Genomic DNA, 19,745 nt, shown 5'->3' with positions numbered 1-19,745 from the left:
TTTGTAGACTTTGTGGTCATTTTTATTTTGTTAGCGGTGAAGTTATGATGGTTTTTTTTATCTCGTTTATTATGTTCTTTTGATTTTTTAATGGCTATTTTCCTTTGCTCTTTTGGAACAGGCTTGTGCTTCTAATGGTTTTGACTGACCGTACAAACTCATTGAATCAATAAATCCACTAACATAATTTTTTCATAATTTCGATTGGAACTAATAAAAGTTGTTATTTATTGATGTGTAGGTAATGTTGTAATCACTACTTGTAATGTTAATGATAAAAATTGTGAAGCTAACGTTAGTCTTGTTGAAAATATGTTTCCAATCTGAATATTTCTATGAAAAGTAGTCCATAGAATTCTGATCACACACACACACACACACACACACACACTTTTGGGATTTATTGATTAATTCACTTGATTTCTTAACCATTCAATGGGGAAAAAAAAATCATAAATTACAACTTCAAACTCTAAATTTATTTGTTCCTAAGTTTTTGCAAAGGAGAAAAAGACTAAAGCAACGCTACAAATCTCATAGTATGTCTTCTCCTTTTGATTTGCATTTTTTTTTTCAGCTTTGAATTAATCATCACTCTAGAATCTCATATTCAATCTACTTTGGTCCTATTCGGTCTTACACGGTCCAATTCAGTCTTACACGGTCCATTATGCTTTTATTTGGTCTAATTTAGTCTTATTAGGTCCTATTTGGTCTAGAATTTCCAATTTGGTATTAATCGGTCTACTTTAGTCTTGCTCAGTCCTATTCGCTCCATTCGGTCTTATTTGGTCCAAATGCAATTTGTCCCATTCGGTCCACTTTGGTCATATTCGGTCTTATTTGGTCCAATTTGGTTATATTCGGTCCATTCAGTCTTATTCGATCCACTTCAGTTCTATTCGGTCCAATATTTCCACTTTGGTCTTATTCGGTCCTATTTGATCCAATTTGGTCTTATTCGGTCCAATTTAGTCTAATTCGGTTGACTTTGGTTTTATTCGGTCCACGTTGGTCTTATTTGTTCCACTTCGGTTCTATTCAGTCCACTTTATTCTTATTCGGTCCACTTTAGTCCTATTCGGTTTAATTTGGTCCTACACAGTCCACTTTAGTCCTATACTGTCCTATTCGGTCCATTGGGTCTTACTCAGTCTTATTCACTCCAATCAGTCATATTTGGTCCACTTCGCTCCTATTCAATCCATTTTGGTTCCATTTAGTTCTATTTGGTCCACTTTGGTTCATTTGGTGCATTCAGTTCATATTTGAGCACTTACATAATGGGAAAAGACAAGTTTGGGTTGAAAGTACCTATTCTAAATCCAAATTTATTAAAAAATATATAGATCTTAAACTTGTATCTAAAATCTTAAGTATAGTATGTGTTGTTGGTACTTTCCTGTTGAGTTATATTAACGTAGCATTTTAGTTTAGCTAAAATTGAGTGAAATTCTTTCTAAATATGAAGGCTATGAATATACAAATGTAATCTTTAGCTTTGCAAGGCTAATAGGTGATGGGCGAGAGATCAATATTTAGGGCAACGCGTGGCTGCCAAGTTCATTGCTTATTAATATTTCTCAAAGAAGAGACCTTCCTGAGGAGGCCATAGTTCATAATTTGGTCGATGAGACATCCCATTCTTGTTACACGCTAATGTATTAATTCTCAACAAATGCTTTTCTTCCAAGATTTCACATGTAAAAAGACAATGTAATTGAGTGTCACACACTTTAGCTAGGAAAACTAAGGATTTTAAGGGCTCTCAAGTTTGGTTTGGCTCTTCCCCTCCCAAACATTGCTTTATGTATTGCTTAGTGAGTAGTTAACTGACTTGTCTCAACAATTCTACCTACTTACCTAATTTCACGAATACGAATCTTTTGTACTTGTGTACCATTTTTTGTATTCCACTTTATATTCCACTAATTACAATTTATCATGTGTTTATTTAAGGGCTCTCAAGTTTGGTTTGGCTCCCCCCCCCCCTCCCCCCCAAAACATCTCTTTATGTATTGCTTAGTGAGTAGTTGTTTGACTTGTCTCTCATTAAAATACAACAATTCTACCCACTTACCTAATTTCACGACTACAAATCTTTTGTACTTGTGTACCATTTTTTTGTGTTCCACTTTATATTCCACTAATTATAATTTTTCATGTGTTTATATTTTTTTTTTCCATTTAAACTTTGACTATTTTATAAGGGAAATTAAATAAACATATGACAAGTTGTGATTGGTAGAACATAAAGCAAAACACAAAAAGTGGTACATAGATACAAAGGATTTGTATTCCAATTTCACAACATGATTAAATTGTCAATTATGAGTGATAAAGGAAAAAAAATCGTAAGTCCATCTAAAAAATAGTGGGCAGAAAATATCAACCTATGTTGCGAAAATAATTAGGGCTGTAAATGAACCAAGTCAATCATGAACAACTCGGGCTCGGCTCGATAAAAAGTTTGTTCATATTTGTTTATTTACAAATAAACCAAGCTTGAGCTTTAGTTTTATGCTCGTTTAATAAACAAGATGAGCCCAAGCAAAAAAATGTGTTCATGAATAAATTGATATACATCAATTTAAGTATAGACTCATTTATAAGTTTACATGTGTTAGCTAAATATACTCATTAAACATATCTTAATAATGACATGGCCAACATGAGACCACTACCTATATTACCTTAATTTTTTTTTCCTTCCTTTAAATAGATCAAGAACCACTTTAGACTATAGTTACATTTAAAAATAAATAAATAATTAAGTAGGCCACATATGCATGGTTGTCAAAATCGTGATCCGGATCGTAAAATCGCACGATTTTACGATCCCACCTCACCAAAAAGTTTAAAATTGTAGCAGGATCGTAAAAATGTTAGAATCATAGGTAGGATCGTGTAGGATCGTAGGCAAGATCGTGTAGGATCGTATAGGATCATAGGATCGTATGGGATCATAGGATCGTATGGGATCCTACCGATCCTACCATTTGGCTTGAATTTTTTTCTTGTTTTTTTTTAAGTGGGATTCATTTGGGTAAACCTAAACCCATAAGCCCAACGGGTTTTAGAAGCCCAATAATGAATTGAAGTCCCAAATTTACCCCTATGTCAACATAAAATCTCAAAAAAAACCTATGATATATGTTTAACGTTTTCAAAAACAAAACCTAATCTATTTAGAAACACAAAGCTCCAATACGCACCTCTATCTCACGCCTCCTCAGCCCTCTGTCAAAAACCCAGCATCTCTCAGCCCTGTTAATGGTGAGTCACCACTGCCTTTAAGCTTTCTTAACTTAGGTTTAACGTTAAAAAAATTAAATAAAAAAAAACCTAGTCAAAAACCCAGCACCTCAGTCCTACGCCTTCTCACTCCTCAGTCAAAAACTCAGCACCTCTCAGCCCTCTCAATGATGTTGCCATGAGTCATCGCTGCCTTTAAGCTTTCTGGTAATTTGCTTTGGTAGTTGGTACTTAGTAGTTTATCATTTATTTGTACTTTGATAGCTTGATTCCATATTGTTGTGTTGTGTATATGATTTTGACAAAGCTTTTAAGGTTTTTATTTTTCTATTTTGTTAACTAAATTATGTAAAATTTGAAAAATTATGAAATAGGATCTTCATTATTTAATTAGCTAGTTTACCTTTGATTGAAAATTCTCTTATGGATTACATATTGTAAATTTGTAGTTAGCTAGTTTTTATATGCTAACTAGCCTAACTTATTTTGGATTTGGAACTTAGAATCTGGAAAACATTTTCCATATGTGTAGATAATATTTTGGTACTTAGTTGCTAATTAAACATGTACTGAACTTTTTAGATATATTATGTCAAAAGTTAAATATATTTTTCTTCGTTAGAATGACATAAGAACGATGTAGTGCGTGCAAATTACATTTTATGATGCAATTTTTTTTAATGGATGGATTCATATTTTAAGTGATTATACAACATACAAAGTCACTATCAATAAGTTTTTTGCTTAAAATCTGAAAATAGGTAGGATCTTATGATCCACAATCCGATCCTACGATGTCCAATCCTACCTACCTCCCACGATCCTACGTAGGATCCCGATTTTGACAACCTTGCACGCATGATCATTCCCTATCAATCATCTAAAGTAAACTTATGAAACTTGTTAGTATTTTCTCATTCATAATAGTTATAAACAAGTATTTTTCTAGTCCTTCACCATCTAACGTGAATGTAAAAATTGTATTTTGAACAATTGCTGAAACTGTAGACAAGAAATGATGAATGAATTTAATTATGTAAATTATTAATTTGAATAATAGATAATCATATGTAAGACTAGATGCATGATAAAATGAGTACACTATCTTCTTTTTTCTTAATTTTAGAGATTTAAGCATTTAATAATGTAATTTTTTTAGGCTCAAAAACTTGACATGAGCTCAAGTTTGAGCTTGATATTAAGTTTGAGTTTGGTTTGACTAATTAATCAAGGCAAGCCAAGTCAAACTCAAGCTTTTTGGCATTCTCACGAGCTCAAGCTCTAACACTGTTTTTAAGCTTGTCACAAGCTCAAACTCGAGTTTTTTATTTTTCCTGACAAGCCAAGCTTGAACATGTACTACTCAACAAAACTCAGCTTGTTTACAGCCCTATGCGAAATTATGTATGAAATTAAATATACTCCTATATTTAGTCTTTTTTTTTTTATGCATATATTTAGTTTTTTTTTTTTTTGGTTGAGAAGAAATACAATGCATTCCGATTAACGAAAGCTGGTAAAATCAACCTAAAGTACAACAACAATATTTGGTGGTACATCTCTTCCATCAAAACTTGTAAATAAGGAGAAGAATGTTTTCCTATATTAGTGATTGAAAATAAAACTTCTACTTTGTAAAAATAAAAATAAAAAAAATTATTATTATTATTTTAAATATAGAAACTGTCCGCAACCACAATAATGGTAGTGGAAGTGTGAAAAATGTTTCTACATTCTAGTTTCTACCATTCTAACTTTACAAATTAATGAGGATCGAAAGAAGAAGCAAAATAATAGAGAAACGTCGCCCGAGAGATTCGAACTCTCGCGGGGAAACCCCATGTACTTAGCAGGCACACGCCTTAACCACTCGGCCAAAGCGACTATTTGATACCTAATCGATTAAATAAACTTACTTGACCTTTCGTTTCCTTTTCCCAAAACGCCCTGTTCTTCGTTATTGACAGAAACTTATTAAACTCTTTATCCCTTCTCCATAATGACTTTCTTATACTAAGGGTCCGTTTGGATAGAATTTATTCCTAAAAACACTGTAGCAAAATAATTTTTAAATGGGTGAATAGTGTTGCGGGACCCATTTTTAATAAAAAATTGCTAAAAAAAGTACATGAACAGTGCACGCACAGTGCGTGCACAGTACACGCACAGTGCGTGCACAGTACACGCACAGTGCGTGCACAGTCACGCACAGTGCGTGCACAGTACACGCACAGTGCATTTGTCCCCCACCGCAGCAGCAAACGAAGAAAAAAAAAAAGAAAAGCAAAACGCAAAAAAAATAATCTCTATCCAAACCCTCTCTAATAGTCATGAAATTCCGTGATTATTGGGCTGTGATGACGGAAAATTCTTAGGTAGTCCCGGAGTATAATGAAATAGTGCTCCCTGCTCTCACATTTATGGTGGACCCCACCATGAATTTAATGAGCGGACCTCACCATGAATGTGAGAGGAGGGAACACCATTCTCCGTACTCCGAGAGTACCTAAGAATTACTCTCATGCATGTCAACATTCTTTAATTTTTCATTTTGTTTCTTTATAAAAGGGCAATATATTACTTGAACTCGTTAAATTTGAAGCTTCATCTATAATCAATCCTTTAATTATAAAAACTTGAAACTTACACTCGCAAATATTGTAACAATTTCAATTTATTCCTTTTGTCATTATCAACATATGTTAGAATCGTATACCATTAACCAACCTAAAAAATAAGGGAAAATGTAGTTTTTGGTGGGGTTAACATTGAAAGTATGATAAATCATAATAAATGAGGTATATTGACATCATTGTAATAATCGAAGGTATAAATTAAAGGTTTTGAAAGCCCCTAAATCAATTTAGAAACAGCCCCAAACTAAGAGGATTTGAAGTACAGTTTAGCCTAAAAATTAGAATTTGCAACACTATAATAATAATAATAATAATAATAATAATAATAATAAAATCCTGTACTAGTTTATTTCTAGATTGATCTTCAATTTTCACAAGAGAACACTACCTATTTGGCTGTATGCCTTTTTCTTAGTTATATGTATTAGCCAGACTATGCAAATAGTTACTGAAATAGCCTATGGGCTATGGCACGAGGGCCAAGAATGCGAAGCTGCACATATTTTTGGTTTTTAGAAGAGTTTAAGGCAGGCACAAGTAAATATTTCTACGTGCTTCCTTTATGCAACTTCATACTGCCTCATTTCAGGTAAACAATCTGACTTATTGTTCCAAAACAATCAAACACTGTTCTCTTGATTTCCAAGATACAAGCAACTCATAAAACTCAAAAATTCAGTTTGAATATGCACGTGAGATTGTATTAACATCACACTATCATTTCTCAATTTGCAATAGTTGGAGTTTGAGTTTCATTAGAGCTTGCAGTGTTGCAATCAATGCTGGATCATACTCATAAATATTACAGATTTATGCAAGAACATTAAATTACAGTGCCTCATTGGCTAATTCCATTCTGTACAAGAGGCTGATAAGTTACAAATACGATAGAAAACAAAGACCATGACCATGAAATATGCATTAAACACCTCCACTTGCAATGCTCCATCCTCCCTTCCCTTCTTGGGTGGTGACAAACCAATTCCTAAATGCAAACTCACATGTCAGTTGCAAAACCACTTCCCCTCCTAACAGCAATCGGACTCCTCACACTGTGAGTTCCATCAGTCCACTCAATTGAACCATAGCTAGCAGAACTGTACCCAATACCCTTTGCAAATGTAATCTCATATGTTTGAGTCTGATTTTCTGCATTGAACACAAGCTTACTTGGTGAAACACTAATTTCAACATCTGTTGGAGCATTCACTTTCACCTCATAAACTGCATCAACTGAACTTCCAACATTAGTCACAACTCTCCTATACTTAACCAAATCTTGATCAGACTTGAAAACCACTGAGAATGATGGATAATTCAAATCGCCCGCACTAGCCAATTTTCCTGTAGTAGCTAATTGTCTTGCACATATATCAGAACCAGTCGGCTGTCTCAAGAACACCGCAATTCTCTTAGTATCATACCCAATGGCACAAAGGAATGCAACATAGTCATTAACATCCATATCATACACCAACCCCGGATTAAGAGCTCTATTCGGATCAACATGTCCAGCCCCATGAATGAATGGCGTTGATTCTTTACCAGTAGCAAGATCATTGATATTCTTCCCGGAATTATCCACATTATAAGCTGTTGTCATCAGGGCAGATTTTATTGCAGCAGGTGACCAATTCGGATAAGACTTTCGAAGTAAGGCTGCTATGCCACTTACATGAGGGCAAGACATAGAAGTCCCTGAAATGATATTGAATTCCACACGCCTAGGATCAATGTCCAAATCAGTTGGACTAGCAAACCCAGTCCATCCAGCCAAAATGTTAACACCAGGAGCTATAACATCTGGCTTGAGAATCTCTTCTGTCAGATGGTTTGGACCCCGGCTTGAAAAGGCTGCAACCTTTGGAGCCGCTGGTGAAGTCCCAATTACAGTCCCACGGAACACAATTGTCGCAGTTGGGAACTGGCTTAATTTGATATATTCCTTTATCTTATCACCAGCAGTCTGACCCACCATAGTAGCTGGTATAAGATGTGAATCCGCAATAAGCTCTTCACCACTATCAGCTGTATTGGCCAGAATCATTCCAATCCCACCTGCAAGCTTCACCGCACTTCCTTTCTCTACTCTTGCATTCCCTCCTCGATCACAAACAACAATTTTCCCAGTCACTTTCAAAGGCGGAATACTACCCACATAGCAATACCTATTTCCAATGTCTCCAGCATAGACTAATGGAAGCTTGAAATCAACAAGAGCTTCCCCTGAGTACAATGATACACCCCCAAAAACTCTTTCATCGCCAAGAACCACATCAGCAGGAAACTCTCTATCAATAGTAGAAGCACCAACAGTCAAAATCCAAGGAGCAATGTTCACAGCAGTATATGGATTAGGTCCAGAATTCCCAGCAGAACATGAAACAACCACACCATGTTGTACTGCAGCGAATGCTCCAATTGCAATAGAATCATGATCATAAGGAGGAGCATGACCATTAGCCCCAACAGAAAGAGAAATCACATTGACCCCATCAGCAATAGCTTGGTCCATAGCAGCAAGTATATCCGAATCAAAACAACCATATTTCCAACAAATTTTATACACTGCTATCCTGGCTTTAGTTGCCATCCCTCTAGCTTCACCATTAGCATATTCAAAGAAACCAGAATCAGAAACCACTGACCCTGCAGCTGTGGATGCTGTGTGAGTCCCATGACCCTCTGTATCCCTTGGAGATTTAGATTCCGTTGTTTCATCCATTGGTCCCTCCAAATAAGACTCATATCTATAAATAAAGAAAAAAGAAAACCAAACATTTAGTGACAATGTCAAAGAATTGACGTGGTTTAGCCTAATGGCCTATGTCCATGTAGGAAAGCCATTGATGACTACATGTTTGCCATACAAATCATGTTTTGCAATGAACCATAGTAATGCATTTATAGCAAGGTAAATTCTAGACTAATACAAATTACAGGATTTAATACAGGTCATTTATCTTTCGATCACAACCTTTAAAATTATTTGATTTCTCAAAGCAAAGCATTACATTTTTGTTATATGAATCGCGTTTTACAATGGACTGTATTACTATTAGGGTATTTATAATAGGCTAACACAAATTACAAGACTTGAAATACAAGTATAATTATGATTTCTTTAGTTGTGAACCAAATAAGATTGGACTTAACTACATCTTTGCTATATGAACAGCTGTAGTAGATTTTCAATTTAGCAATATTGGTAAAAAAAATAGAGAGAAAAACAATATGAAGATTTACTTAGTCCGCCAACTGTGCCTTATTCACAGAACAAGAAACCCCAAATTGAAATTTTTAAATACCCTATGAGACCTCGAGATTAGAGACCAATGTTACTTTCAATTTAGAATATTAGCTATTTAGCCACTATCTCTAATAAACCATCATTTACAATAAAGCATAGTGGGCAATTATATAACGAAGTCTTATAGCAATTTACAACAAGTAAAATTATAATTTTCTTTGCTTGCGCACCAAGACTAACATAGATTACAAGACTTAAAATACAAGTATAATTATGATTTCTTTAGTTGTAAACCAAATAAGATTGGACTTGACTACATCTTTGTTATAAGCACAGTAGATTTTCGATCTAGCAATAATAGTGAACAATACAGTGAGAAACAATACGGAGATATACTTGGTTCGCCAATATGCCTATATTCAAGAAACAAAAGACCCCAAATTAAAAAATTGAAAACTTTAAATACCCCATAAGACCTATAGACTAGAGATCAATGTTACTTTTAATTCAGAATAATTAGCCACTATCTCTAATAAACCATCATTTACAATGAAGCATAGTAGGCAATTATACAACAAAACTGCAATACAACAAGTAAAATTATAATTTTCTTTTGCTTGCGCACCAAGTAAGATTGGACTTACCCTTTGTAAAACGCTCTAGCACCGATGATCTTTCCATTACAAACTGAATCCTTGAAATCCTCTGACGTCTCACATGTTCCTTTCCAACCAGGAGGAACAGAAGAAGACACAGACGAGTTGGTAAAGCTATGGCGTTCGGGCCAAATCCCGGTATCCAACACGCCGATTACGATGTTTTCGGCATCATCGGAGGTAGACAAGAGGGGAGATATCTCAGTCAGGCCTAAGAACTGAGGGGTGTGTGTGGTGTGGAGGTGAGAGATCCTGTCAGGTGTGATGGAGAGAATGGAAGATGGGTTTTTGTGAAGGAGGGCTGAGGCTTGAGAAGGCGTGAGGAGAGCAGAGAAGCCATTGGAGGCGTGTTGGTATGTGTAGAGGAGCTTTGTTGGGTGAGGTGAAGGAGGGAGGGAGTTGAGGATGGAGGTGTACCAGCTGTGGTGGGAGGTGAAGAGGGAAGGCTTGTGGGGTTTCGACACGTGGACTATGAAGGTTTGTGGACGGTCTGATTGGGCTGAGAGTGTGAGAGGGAGGAAGAGGAGGGAGAGGAAGAATAGGAGAGAGGAAATGGCCATTGGTTTGTGTCTTTGTTCTGACTGAATCCTGAGAGATTGGAGAGAATAGGAAATGGCCTGAAATCTGAATCTTTTTGATGATAAAGAGAGTAGATAAAGGGTAGCTGGGTATCTTTTTTTGTGTGTATCTATACTCTATACACACCTATTTGTTTTTATATATATATATATATATATATATGGACAAGTGATTGGTGTTGCTTTACAGGAATGGCTTTCCTGCATTATTTCATTTTGGTTGTCTGTGGCCAATGAATGAATGGATTGACCATATTTTGAGATTTTTGTTTAGGAAAATTATTAAATACTCGAGGAAGTATAAACGTGTACTCTTTCTTCTTACATGAATTATGGGTCATACCATAAATTTAATTAGTGAGACATACAGTTATGTAAGAGGAGAGAATATACATTTATGGTATTTCGAGAGTACCCAATATTTACCATTTTAGAAAAATTATTGTGTAGTCTCAGAGTTCCATAAATGTGCACTCCCTCCTCTCACATAAATGGTAGGTTCCACTAATTAAATTCATGGTGAGACCCATCATTCATGTGAGAGGAGGAAGTACGCATTTATGGTACTCCAGGAGTAACTAATAATTTTTCTTACATTATATATCACAACTTCTATCACAATTGTTAACGGTTCATTTGAAGTAAAATATTTTCTAGAGATGCTCTCCCATTTTTAGTAGTTTGTTTCCATGTAAAACGTGATTAAACTTATAAATTACTTTCTATTGACCGTAAAATTATTTTGTAAATTAAAAAGTTGTAAAATGTTTTGCCTTTAAAAACTTGGTAAATTTTTTTACAAAAGTACATAGTGGGCCACCCGTAATTTGACTAAGTCACTAGTCTGATCGCTAGAGTTGTCCTTCTAGTTGTTGGTTCTGGCAATGTGGTTGCCAGAGAAGGCAGCTCCGTCAGTTAATAGTTGATTTTGGTGATTTAGTCGTTAGAGTTGTTATTCAGGCAACCGATGTCGGCAATCAAGTTGCTGGAAATGCCGAAACGACAATCCATTCACTTGACCTCCAACACCCGCAAGTGAGTTACTAGTTTTGGCGGTTTGTACATGAAAATTTTTACATATCACACCAAAAACCTGAAAATGTTTTACTTTAAAATGTTTTACATGTAAAATTCTTTATATTTAAAACATTTTACTTCGAAACAAACATAACATGACATTGTAAATGGTGAATCATTACTTTTATATGGATTCATCAATTTTTCTCTATTAAGCACGTATGTACATGTTAAGATTGCAACAAAAATCATGGATAAAAGTTTCACAAAATTTATTTATTTTTGGTGGAGGAAGGATTTGAAGATTTTCAATCAAATACACTTGTCCCATATTTTTGGCGTATGAAAGGCTTGAAATGTAATAATTGGCCCATTGGCGTATGAAAGGATTGAAGTGTATCAATCAAAATACAATGGACCCATATTTTTGGTGGGGCCAATTCACCAAGCTTATTGACAAAACGACAACACAAGGGGCATGGCACAGCCGTTAATCAATAAGCAAGGCGATACACTATACAGTGATGTGCATATTTGCACATGGACTTCTTTCCGGGTGAAGTTCACTTGGAGTGATGTGCTCCCCACGTTAGTAGGTTGCTTAATTCTATTGATTAGCAATGAAAAATTAGGCCAACATGGAAATTGTTTATTGCCATATTGGTAATTTCAAGACTCTTTTAGTGGAATTTGTATTCCAGATCCAATCCATCTACCTCACACTAATAAAAAATTATTAATAATAATCAAAAATCAAAAATCAAAATCATTGAATGCTAAGAAAATTTCTATGTTGTTACTCTAGATATACACTAATGCATGAGTTTCAATTAGCTTAATTGGTAAAAAAATTTGTCATTAAATAAAGGACAAAGTTTAGTTACGAAATTGGTTGTAATCTAATACTACAGTTTTACTCAAAATTTTTTATTTGAGGTGAATTTTGACAAATCAACTAATAGATTACATTTTCTTTTTATATCCTTCATGCTTGCAAAATTTCTAGAAAAATAAAAATCAATAGCTATGTCATCAATAAATTATTTAAAATTGTAAGTTTTTATAATTTAAAATTATTTATAAGATATAAACTTATAGATTATATTGTACATAATATCCGATTGACACAAAATTTGATATGTGTGTTGAGAACGTAAAGAATGTGCAATTTAATTGTTAAATTTTCAAAATATGTAGTAATTTTTATTTTATTGAGTAAGGATGTAACCTAAGGTTTCAACCAATTTTGTAACTAAATTTTGTCCTTAAATAAAAGATCTAGGATTCAATTCATATCTACACAAAAAACTAATTGATATCTTATCTAATAATAAAATAAAAATCATTATGAGCCGACGCCAAAGATTGAAACTATGTAATAAAAAAAAAGTATGTACTAATGCCGGTCCAAAATGTTATTCGGTGATTTAATTCATGGTTGATTTTTTGTATGGCTGAAATACAAACAAAAGCTGAACCTAGCTTAAACTCTAAGTAATACCAAAAGTCTGACTCCGCTTGTGACAAAGGGAATGCTACCAATTACATTTTTATTTTGTCTCTTTATCCACTACTTTCCAATACCCACACCTAATTGGTTCAAGGATCCTTCCTACATAATGTTATGTTTTTGTTGTGTATACTATGCACCAATATATAGTTGGAATTTAGTATCATGGTCAATTAGTGATGATTATCTCTTGTTTTAAGTTGGCTTATTTGGGATATTTCTTTCTCTTTTAGTCTTTCCTCTCTGATTTGATCCCTTCAAGATAAACACACCTGAGTTGGGTGTTGGTAGAAGAAACAAGCATTGAGACCTATATACAATTTACCAACCTATCTTTTATGTTCAAATCTTCAAATTCACTTTCCTATTAGGTGGCATGTAAATCTAGTACCTAAAAAATGCCCTTAATGACCAATCATTTAAGGAATCACCATGTTGAAACCAAGTTTCTGGCATCTCATGGCGTGTACACTTTGCATTATGCCTCATTAATCATGACTAAGAAATAAAGTAGCATTACAAAATCCAACCCATTTGTCTCTGTGGGACCAAAACGGGTCTGGCCATTTGATGATTGCTTTGGTAAAACAATGTGTAAAACATTTGCAGATACCTATTCACTTAGCCAGAAGAGGACATTTTACCAACCGAATTCTTTGATCCACTTTTGGAAAAAGAGGCATGCCTGGTTTAATGTATATCACTAATGGCAGACTTTCATAAAGGTGCCCAATCTGGTCCTACATGGCTAGGGTGAAAAGACTTTGCCAGAAACCTCAAAAACTCAGCGCAACACAATCAAATAAGGCGCGTATAAAGCAAATAGAAAACATCATGTTTTGCCAATCTAGATGGTAAACTACCAATTATGCCACAAACCTTTCTCTTTTTACTTTTTACTTTTTACTTTTTTTTTTCTTTTTATATATATAAATAAGATAGTCTTTCAAACCTATTGCATTCTTAATGATTGATTTTTATCATTAGGTTCAAACATTAATCGATTTTTTGTATAGGCTAAGATTAGAGATCAAATCACTTATTCGCCAACTAAAGACTTTATTAATTGAACTAACTAAAATCTACTATTATATCAAAAATTTAAACTATTAGAAAATTGTGAGTTTAATAATTTAACTGTTATTCTAAAGTTACGCTCATGTGTGAGTAAATTAACTCCCTTTTAACTCCCATATAATTTTTTTAAAACTCCATTTTAATAAGTAATAAAGTTAGGGATACAACAAAAATTCATGGACAAATTTACAATATTCTTAAATTAGCCTACCACCTCATACGTGGGCTCACCACAATCTACCATTTTTTTTTTCTTTTAATGTCCCATGTTTTAGATAATGGGCTAATTTAAAAATATTGTGAATTTTTGTTACTCTTTAAAAGTAGGAATTAATACTTGTGACTTTTAACTTTTTAAATTAGAGGAAAAGTAAAGACAAGATTCAAACTCAAATCACCTACTCTAATTAATGCCATGATAAATTATCACTATTCCAAATTTAAACCGTTAAGAAATGATGAATGTAACCAATGAGGAGGGTCATTATTTAAGTTTGAATATAAACCGTAATATAGTGAACTAGTCAAGACTATGTGGAGAAAGGTTAAACTCGTAGTCCTGAACTATATATTCTCAAAATAGGATGTTTTCCATTTTATGGTTAAAATTTTATTTCTTGAACAAAATATCAGGCCATTTAAAATTTTAAACAACGTAGCATTGGATGCACTTTTAGATTTGTGTAATATTTAATCTAAACCATAAAATAGATAGGATTCCAAATAGATAGGATTCTAATACTATTTGAAATAATAATAAGGGGTTGAAGAAGGCGCTGCAATATATATATACAATGTGTTAACAACAACAACATAGATTACATGGATTACAACATCCAAGATTACATGGATTACAACAACAAAGATTACGTGGATTACAAGAGTATGTTGGACAACCAGAACAAAGATTTACCTTTCTACATTTACATGAACACCTTTTGAAACTGCAGCAGGAACAAGGTAAGCATGAATTTTTCAGGCAACCAGAACAAAGATTTACCTTGCTACATTTACATGAACACCTTTTGAAACTGCAGCAGGAACAAGGTAAGCATGAATTTTTCAGGCAACCAGAACAAAGATTTACCTTGCTACATTTACATGAACACCTTTTGAAACAGCAGCAGGACCAAGGTAAGCATAAATTTTTCAGACAATTGCAACACGTTTGACAACTTATCTTCTTAAAGCAGCAGCATCTTTGACAACTTATCTTCTTAAAGCAGCAGCATCCAGGCCATTGGAACTTACATGGCCGACAGCTGACACATAAGTTTGGCAATTTTAGACGAATCTGGCAGCCGCTAAAACAGCAAACCCATGGAAGTTTGAGACAACATTTGGCCCTGGTCAACAATAGTATATAATTTAAGATGTGCATATAGTTCATTTCAACATTCATTATCCCAATAAATTGATTATTGAGATTAAGACTTTCATCATTTACCTCTCTACTTTATTTGTAAAGTCATGAATAAATTGTATAATAAGGCAAACATTAGCAATTACAACATATGGTTAACAACTAAGAAGTTCAATTTCGCAATGCTCAATGCAACAACAAGGCCTTAGTCCCACAACATAAAAAATGATCAACAAATTGTTACCCAACTAGTCTAACATATTTGTCTCTTTTTTAACATACCTTTAGCTGCCTCTATCAAGTAGGTTCATTTTACAAATAGATGAATAAATTGATCTTATGCATGAACATTTTCCAATTAAATAAAGTCTTTTGACTATAAATGCAAATATAAACCACAACTAATTCAAGGAAGGAGCAGATATTTCATGAAGTAGAAACAAAGAGAAGACTATCGAAAGGTACCAGATTCTCTTCCAGAAATGATGGGGCTTTTGGATATCCTGATTCCTGTTAGAAAGAGAGAGATCATCCAACTTAGAAACGTAAAATTAACTTATATTAAAGTTGAAGAAATGTTAAGCTTAAGAGTTATACTTTGCAATAAAAGGATCTGGTTTAGCCACTATAAAGGTGTCTAGCCTGAAAATAGAGAGTTAGAGGTCAAATGAAGCCATATTGTAACATAAATTTGCATGGATAATAGCATACTTTGTTGACAAAACCAGACAGAAATTTATACTAATAAAGGATCCACACATACTCTTGGCAACAAATGGAAGCAGGTTGCATGCCATCAAGTGATTTTAATTCCTCCTGCTTGCAATCAAATCTTCTGTAAGCACATTATCATCTCTAATAATATTTCAAACAATAAATATTCTTACTCTAGAAAGACAATAGATGTTTTATCTTCTACTTGATGGGAAAAAATGCCCTTTATAGTGGAAAATTATTTAATACTTCGAAAGTAATGTTCCCATCTCTCATATAAATGGTAGATTCTGTTGTCATTTTAATGTGTGAGATGTACTATTTTGTGAAAGAAGGAAGTATTACTCCAGCCTTCCTGAATAATTACTCCTTTATAGTTATTTGAATATGCTAAAAACAAGGGGTTAACACGTAAATTACTAAACAACTAATTGCTAAGGGAAAAAAAGAAGAATGAAAGGGAGAGATGGACACCCCAATTTTCCATTCTCTTAGCTCCATAATTCAAATATTATAGAATAAAAATAAGTTTATTGACACACATTGTTCACAATTTGCTAAAGTGACATGTTGTGAGTACTGAAAATGAAAATGATATTAAAGATGGGTCTATGCAAAAGTGATTGACCCCCCACTCATAAGCTGTGGAAAAGTTGTTTGCAACAAAGTTGATACAATAATTGTCATTAAGAAAGAGTACGATTCATGGGATCCCCAAGGCTAAACATTATACGTGTGATAAAAAAAAAAATAGCCTAGCATATAAAAATCAAATTAACGCTAAAAAGCAGTCCTTTGTGTATGTTCCCAGAAAAAAGCACTTTTGTTGAGCGTGTGTCTATCCATGTCCATGTACGCAAGTTTTTAATTACTTTTTTCGCACCTTATGAAATTGATATATTATGATCAAAGGAACCTTCCTTTTAAATGAATTCATTACTAACCCTACTTTCAATATGTGACAATTAGAGCATTTACATCGCATCAAATGTGCTAAAACAGCTAAACTATTATTTTAGCACCAAAAACACTAAAAAGATCCACTACATTAAAGGTCTCAAAAGGTAAATTTTCTAACACCTAAAGTGCCAACAATATGAAGTGCTTCAGCCCTTCCTTTTTTTTTTCTTTTTTTTTTAGGAACAAGTACTTTAGCACTTTACTATAGCTAGATGGTAAACATTAAAAAAAAAAAAATATATATATATATATATATATATAAAAGTTAAAGAGAGAGACCTACGTGGTAAAATAAAGAATATTTAAATGAAAGTAAAATAATAGAGTATTTAGATATTGGATGTATTGTAAAGTAGAATGTTAAAATAGATAAAATAACTTTTTGAGTTATTAAAAGTTAAATTATTTTAACACATTTGATGTGAATGCTCTAGATTATAACTTCAGTATAATTTTCTAGATACAACGTATTAAATTCTTCAATTGAACGTAAACACATTGCTGCAACGAATTAATAGTCACTGAAAAAGATAATATTATTTATGGTTCATTAGTCAATGCAAATATATATTCAAATTTAATATATAAATAAAAATCTAATATATTGCAACTTAAAAACTGTACTTAATTAATTTTTATTATTACAATGGGTCTGGTTAACGAGTAGTCTTACGACAATTATTAACAAACTACTTTTTTTTTTTAAAGTTATGAAACTACTTTTATAGAAAATATAAAAACTCATAAACAATTAAATGTTTTTTTCTTTTTTCCAAAACAATTTTTAAAAATATTTTATAAATTAATGCCTTAGACATTCATTAACTTTTTCCTATTACAATATATCGTATAGGTAGTGAAAAATAATTACGAAATCAGGTGATTGGATGGGAAAGATTGGCTACAAAGATGAAAACTTGGGAGCCACACAAGTGACATAAAAGAGAGAAATAAGAGGGGGCATATCACATGAAACCTGGGTAATGTTCTTTCCCCAAAACTTCTTGTCAAGCAGTAACATAGATATACCACAGGATCACAGCAAGAATATTCATGAAGTCAACAAAATCTATCACTGAATTTGTATGCTTCGTGATCTAAACAATTAACTGAATGTTAATTTTGAGCAAAAAATTAACTGAATGTTTCTGTTCATCCCTACAAATTGAAGTAGTACTTAAAATCAACTATTGGGACCCATATTAATCCAAAGAAGAAAAACCTATTGGGTCCCCAAGATTTCGCTCATTAAAATCCAAAACAGAAAGGACATCACAATTTATTCAACTGTTCTTTCAAAACCCAGAAATCCATACTCAAAAATATGGTAGCATTATACATCAATGTTATATCCAAAAATAACAACAACAACAATAAAGAACATAGCAGAAAGCCTATCATTCAAATTTCAAAGTGTCAATTTATTACTTCAAAGTTCAAATCCACGATTTCTAGGTCACCACACGTAGCATATTAGTGCAAATCATCAAGCTTGAACAAGAAAAATACAAATAAATAAATCTGACCTCAAGCAAACCAATCTCTCTTTCCAAGGCATGAACCTTGAGCACTAGCCTACGCTTCCCATACAAATCAAAGCCCCCATGAGACGGTGATTCTGGTCTCATAGTCATAGGCTTCGCCACTGAAGAACCAAGAGAAGATGAAGGAGAAAGAGAATCATGAGACGGGACTATCTCCATGATAACCTGCACCCAATGCTCTCCAAAAACCAAGTTTTTTGCTTCCCTTATTTCTTTTTATGAATCAAACTAAAGCCTTAGTAGTAGTATAAGCTATAAGACCATGCAGTCTATAGGTAAAAAACGATGTCAGTAGAAGAGATATGAGTGTCTGCGAGAGAGAGAGAGAGAGAGAGAGCTCAGAACAACAAAGGCTTTGGTATATGAAAAGTTTGCACACATATAAAGACACAGAGGAAGAGGTCAGAGAGGTGAAAAGTACGACTGAGCAGAGATCACACGTGAGCGGTCACGTATGATGAGCTCGTTGGTCATCTCTAAAATTCATGGGAGTTGAATAGTTTTACCAACTGACCCCCTTGGAACACAGCAAAATTTGGTGTGAAATTAACAGGTTTGCTTGCCAAGTGCCAATGAATTGGCCTTGTAGTTCTGCATGCCAGTTCAAATTAACTTTAGTCTTTATTGAAAGCAAAAATGACAAAAAGTACTTAATTTTTTTGGCGAAAGTTGATTATTTAGCAAATGGAAGTGACAAAAGTTGATATCTTTAATCACTGAGATTAGTGCAATGAACCGCAATTGTTGACATAAGACAATCACTCATTACTCATGCACCGTGATAAATATGCTTTGAATATATATCACTTCTTATTGAACGGATCATAAGTTTGAATATTTCTAAAATCTTACCTGATCTCTATTTAGTCGGTGATTCATTCTTGTCTACAAAAAAGATATATTACAAGCTTTAGCTATTTTTTTCCCCTCAAAATAATGGAGTGTTTATTAGTACATATGTTTGTAGATCTTGTAATGGAATCTTTGTTTAAGAATAGTTATTTCTTAAATTAGAGAATAATTTATCAATTTTTATCTTTCTCCAAAAAAAAAAATTATCAATTTTGATAATAGTTATAATAGATATTTCTTAATGCACATAATAGAAATAACTTTAGAAATTAATATATTATCAAAAATATAATGCTTAAAAATTTTATAAAAGATAATCTTCTCTCTCTTTTT

The 19,745-nt window shown here is 33.4% G+C and overlaps 2 protein-coding genes and 1 non-coding gene across 3 annotated transcripts; all 3 read right to left on the bottom strand.

Annotated features, from left to right (window-relative positions):
• Positions 1-5,057: 5,057 nt before the first annotated feature.
• On the bottom strand, positions 5,058-5,139 carry TRNAS-GCU (transfer RNA serine (anticodon GCU)). The gene has a single exon. It is a non-coding gene; the product is annotated as a tRNA-Ser (tRNA).
• A 1,450-nt stretch (positions 5,140-6,589) lies between these two features.
• LOC142636093 (subtilisin-like protease SBT1.4) lies at positions 6,590-10,466 on the bottom strand. The gene is made up of 2 exons (XM_075810169.1): positions 9,786-10,466; positions 6,590-8,641 (listed from the first exon to the last, which is right to left on the bottom strand). The coding sequence occupies exons 1-2, from the start codon at positions 10,355-10,357 to the stop codon at positions 6,889-6,891; spliced, it is 2,325 nt and encodes a 774-aa protein (XP_075666284.1). The 5' UTR covers positions 10,358-10,466; the 3' UTR covers positions 6,590-6,888.
• Positions 10,467-14,730: 4,264 nt separating this feature from the next.
• Positions 14,731-19,154, bottom strand: LOC142633281 (uncharacterized). Its single transcript, XM_075807497.1, has 5 exons — positions 18,543-19,154; positions 16,106-16,158; positions 15,940-15,984; positions 15,808-15,852; positions 14,731-15,325 (listed from the first exon to the last, which is right to left on the bottom strand). Exons 1-5 carry the CDS (start codon positions 18,717-18,719, stop codon positions 14,779-14,781), a joined length of 867 nt encoding a protein of 288 aa, XP_075663612.1. The 5' UTR covers positions 18,720-19,154; the 3' UTR covers positions 14,731-14,778.
• Positions 19,155-19,745: the final 591 nt, after the last annotated feature.

The sequence above is a fragment of the Castanea sativa genome, chromosome 5 (assembly GCF_040712315.1).
Source record: "Castanea sativa cultivar Marrone di Chiusa Pesio chromosome 5, ASM4071231v1".
Lineage (NCBI taxonomy): Eukaryota > Viridiplantae > Streptophyta > Magnoliopsida > Fagales > Fagaceae > Castanea > Castanea sativa.
This window is presented reverse-complemented; position numbering and strand designations above follow the sequence as displayed.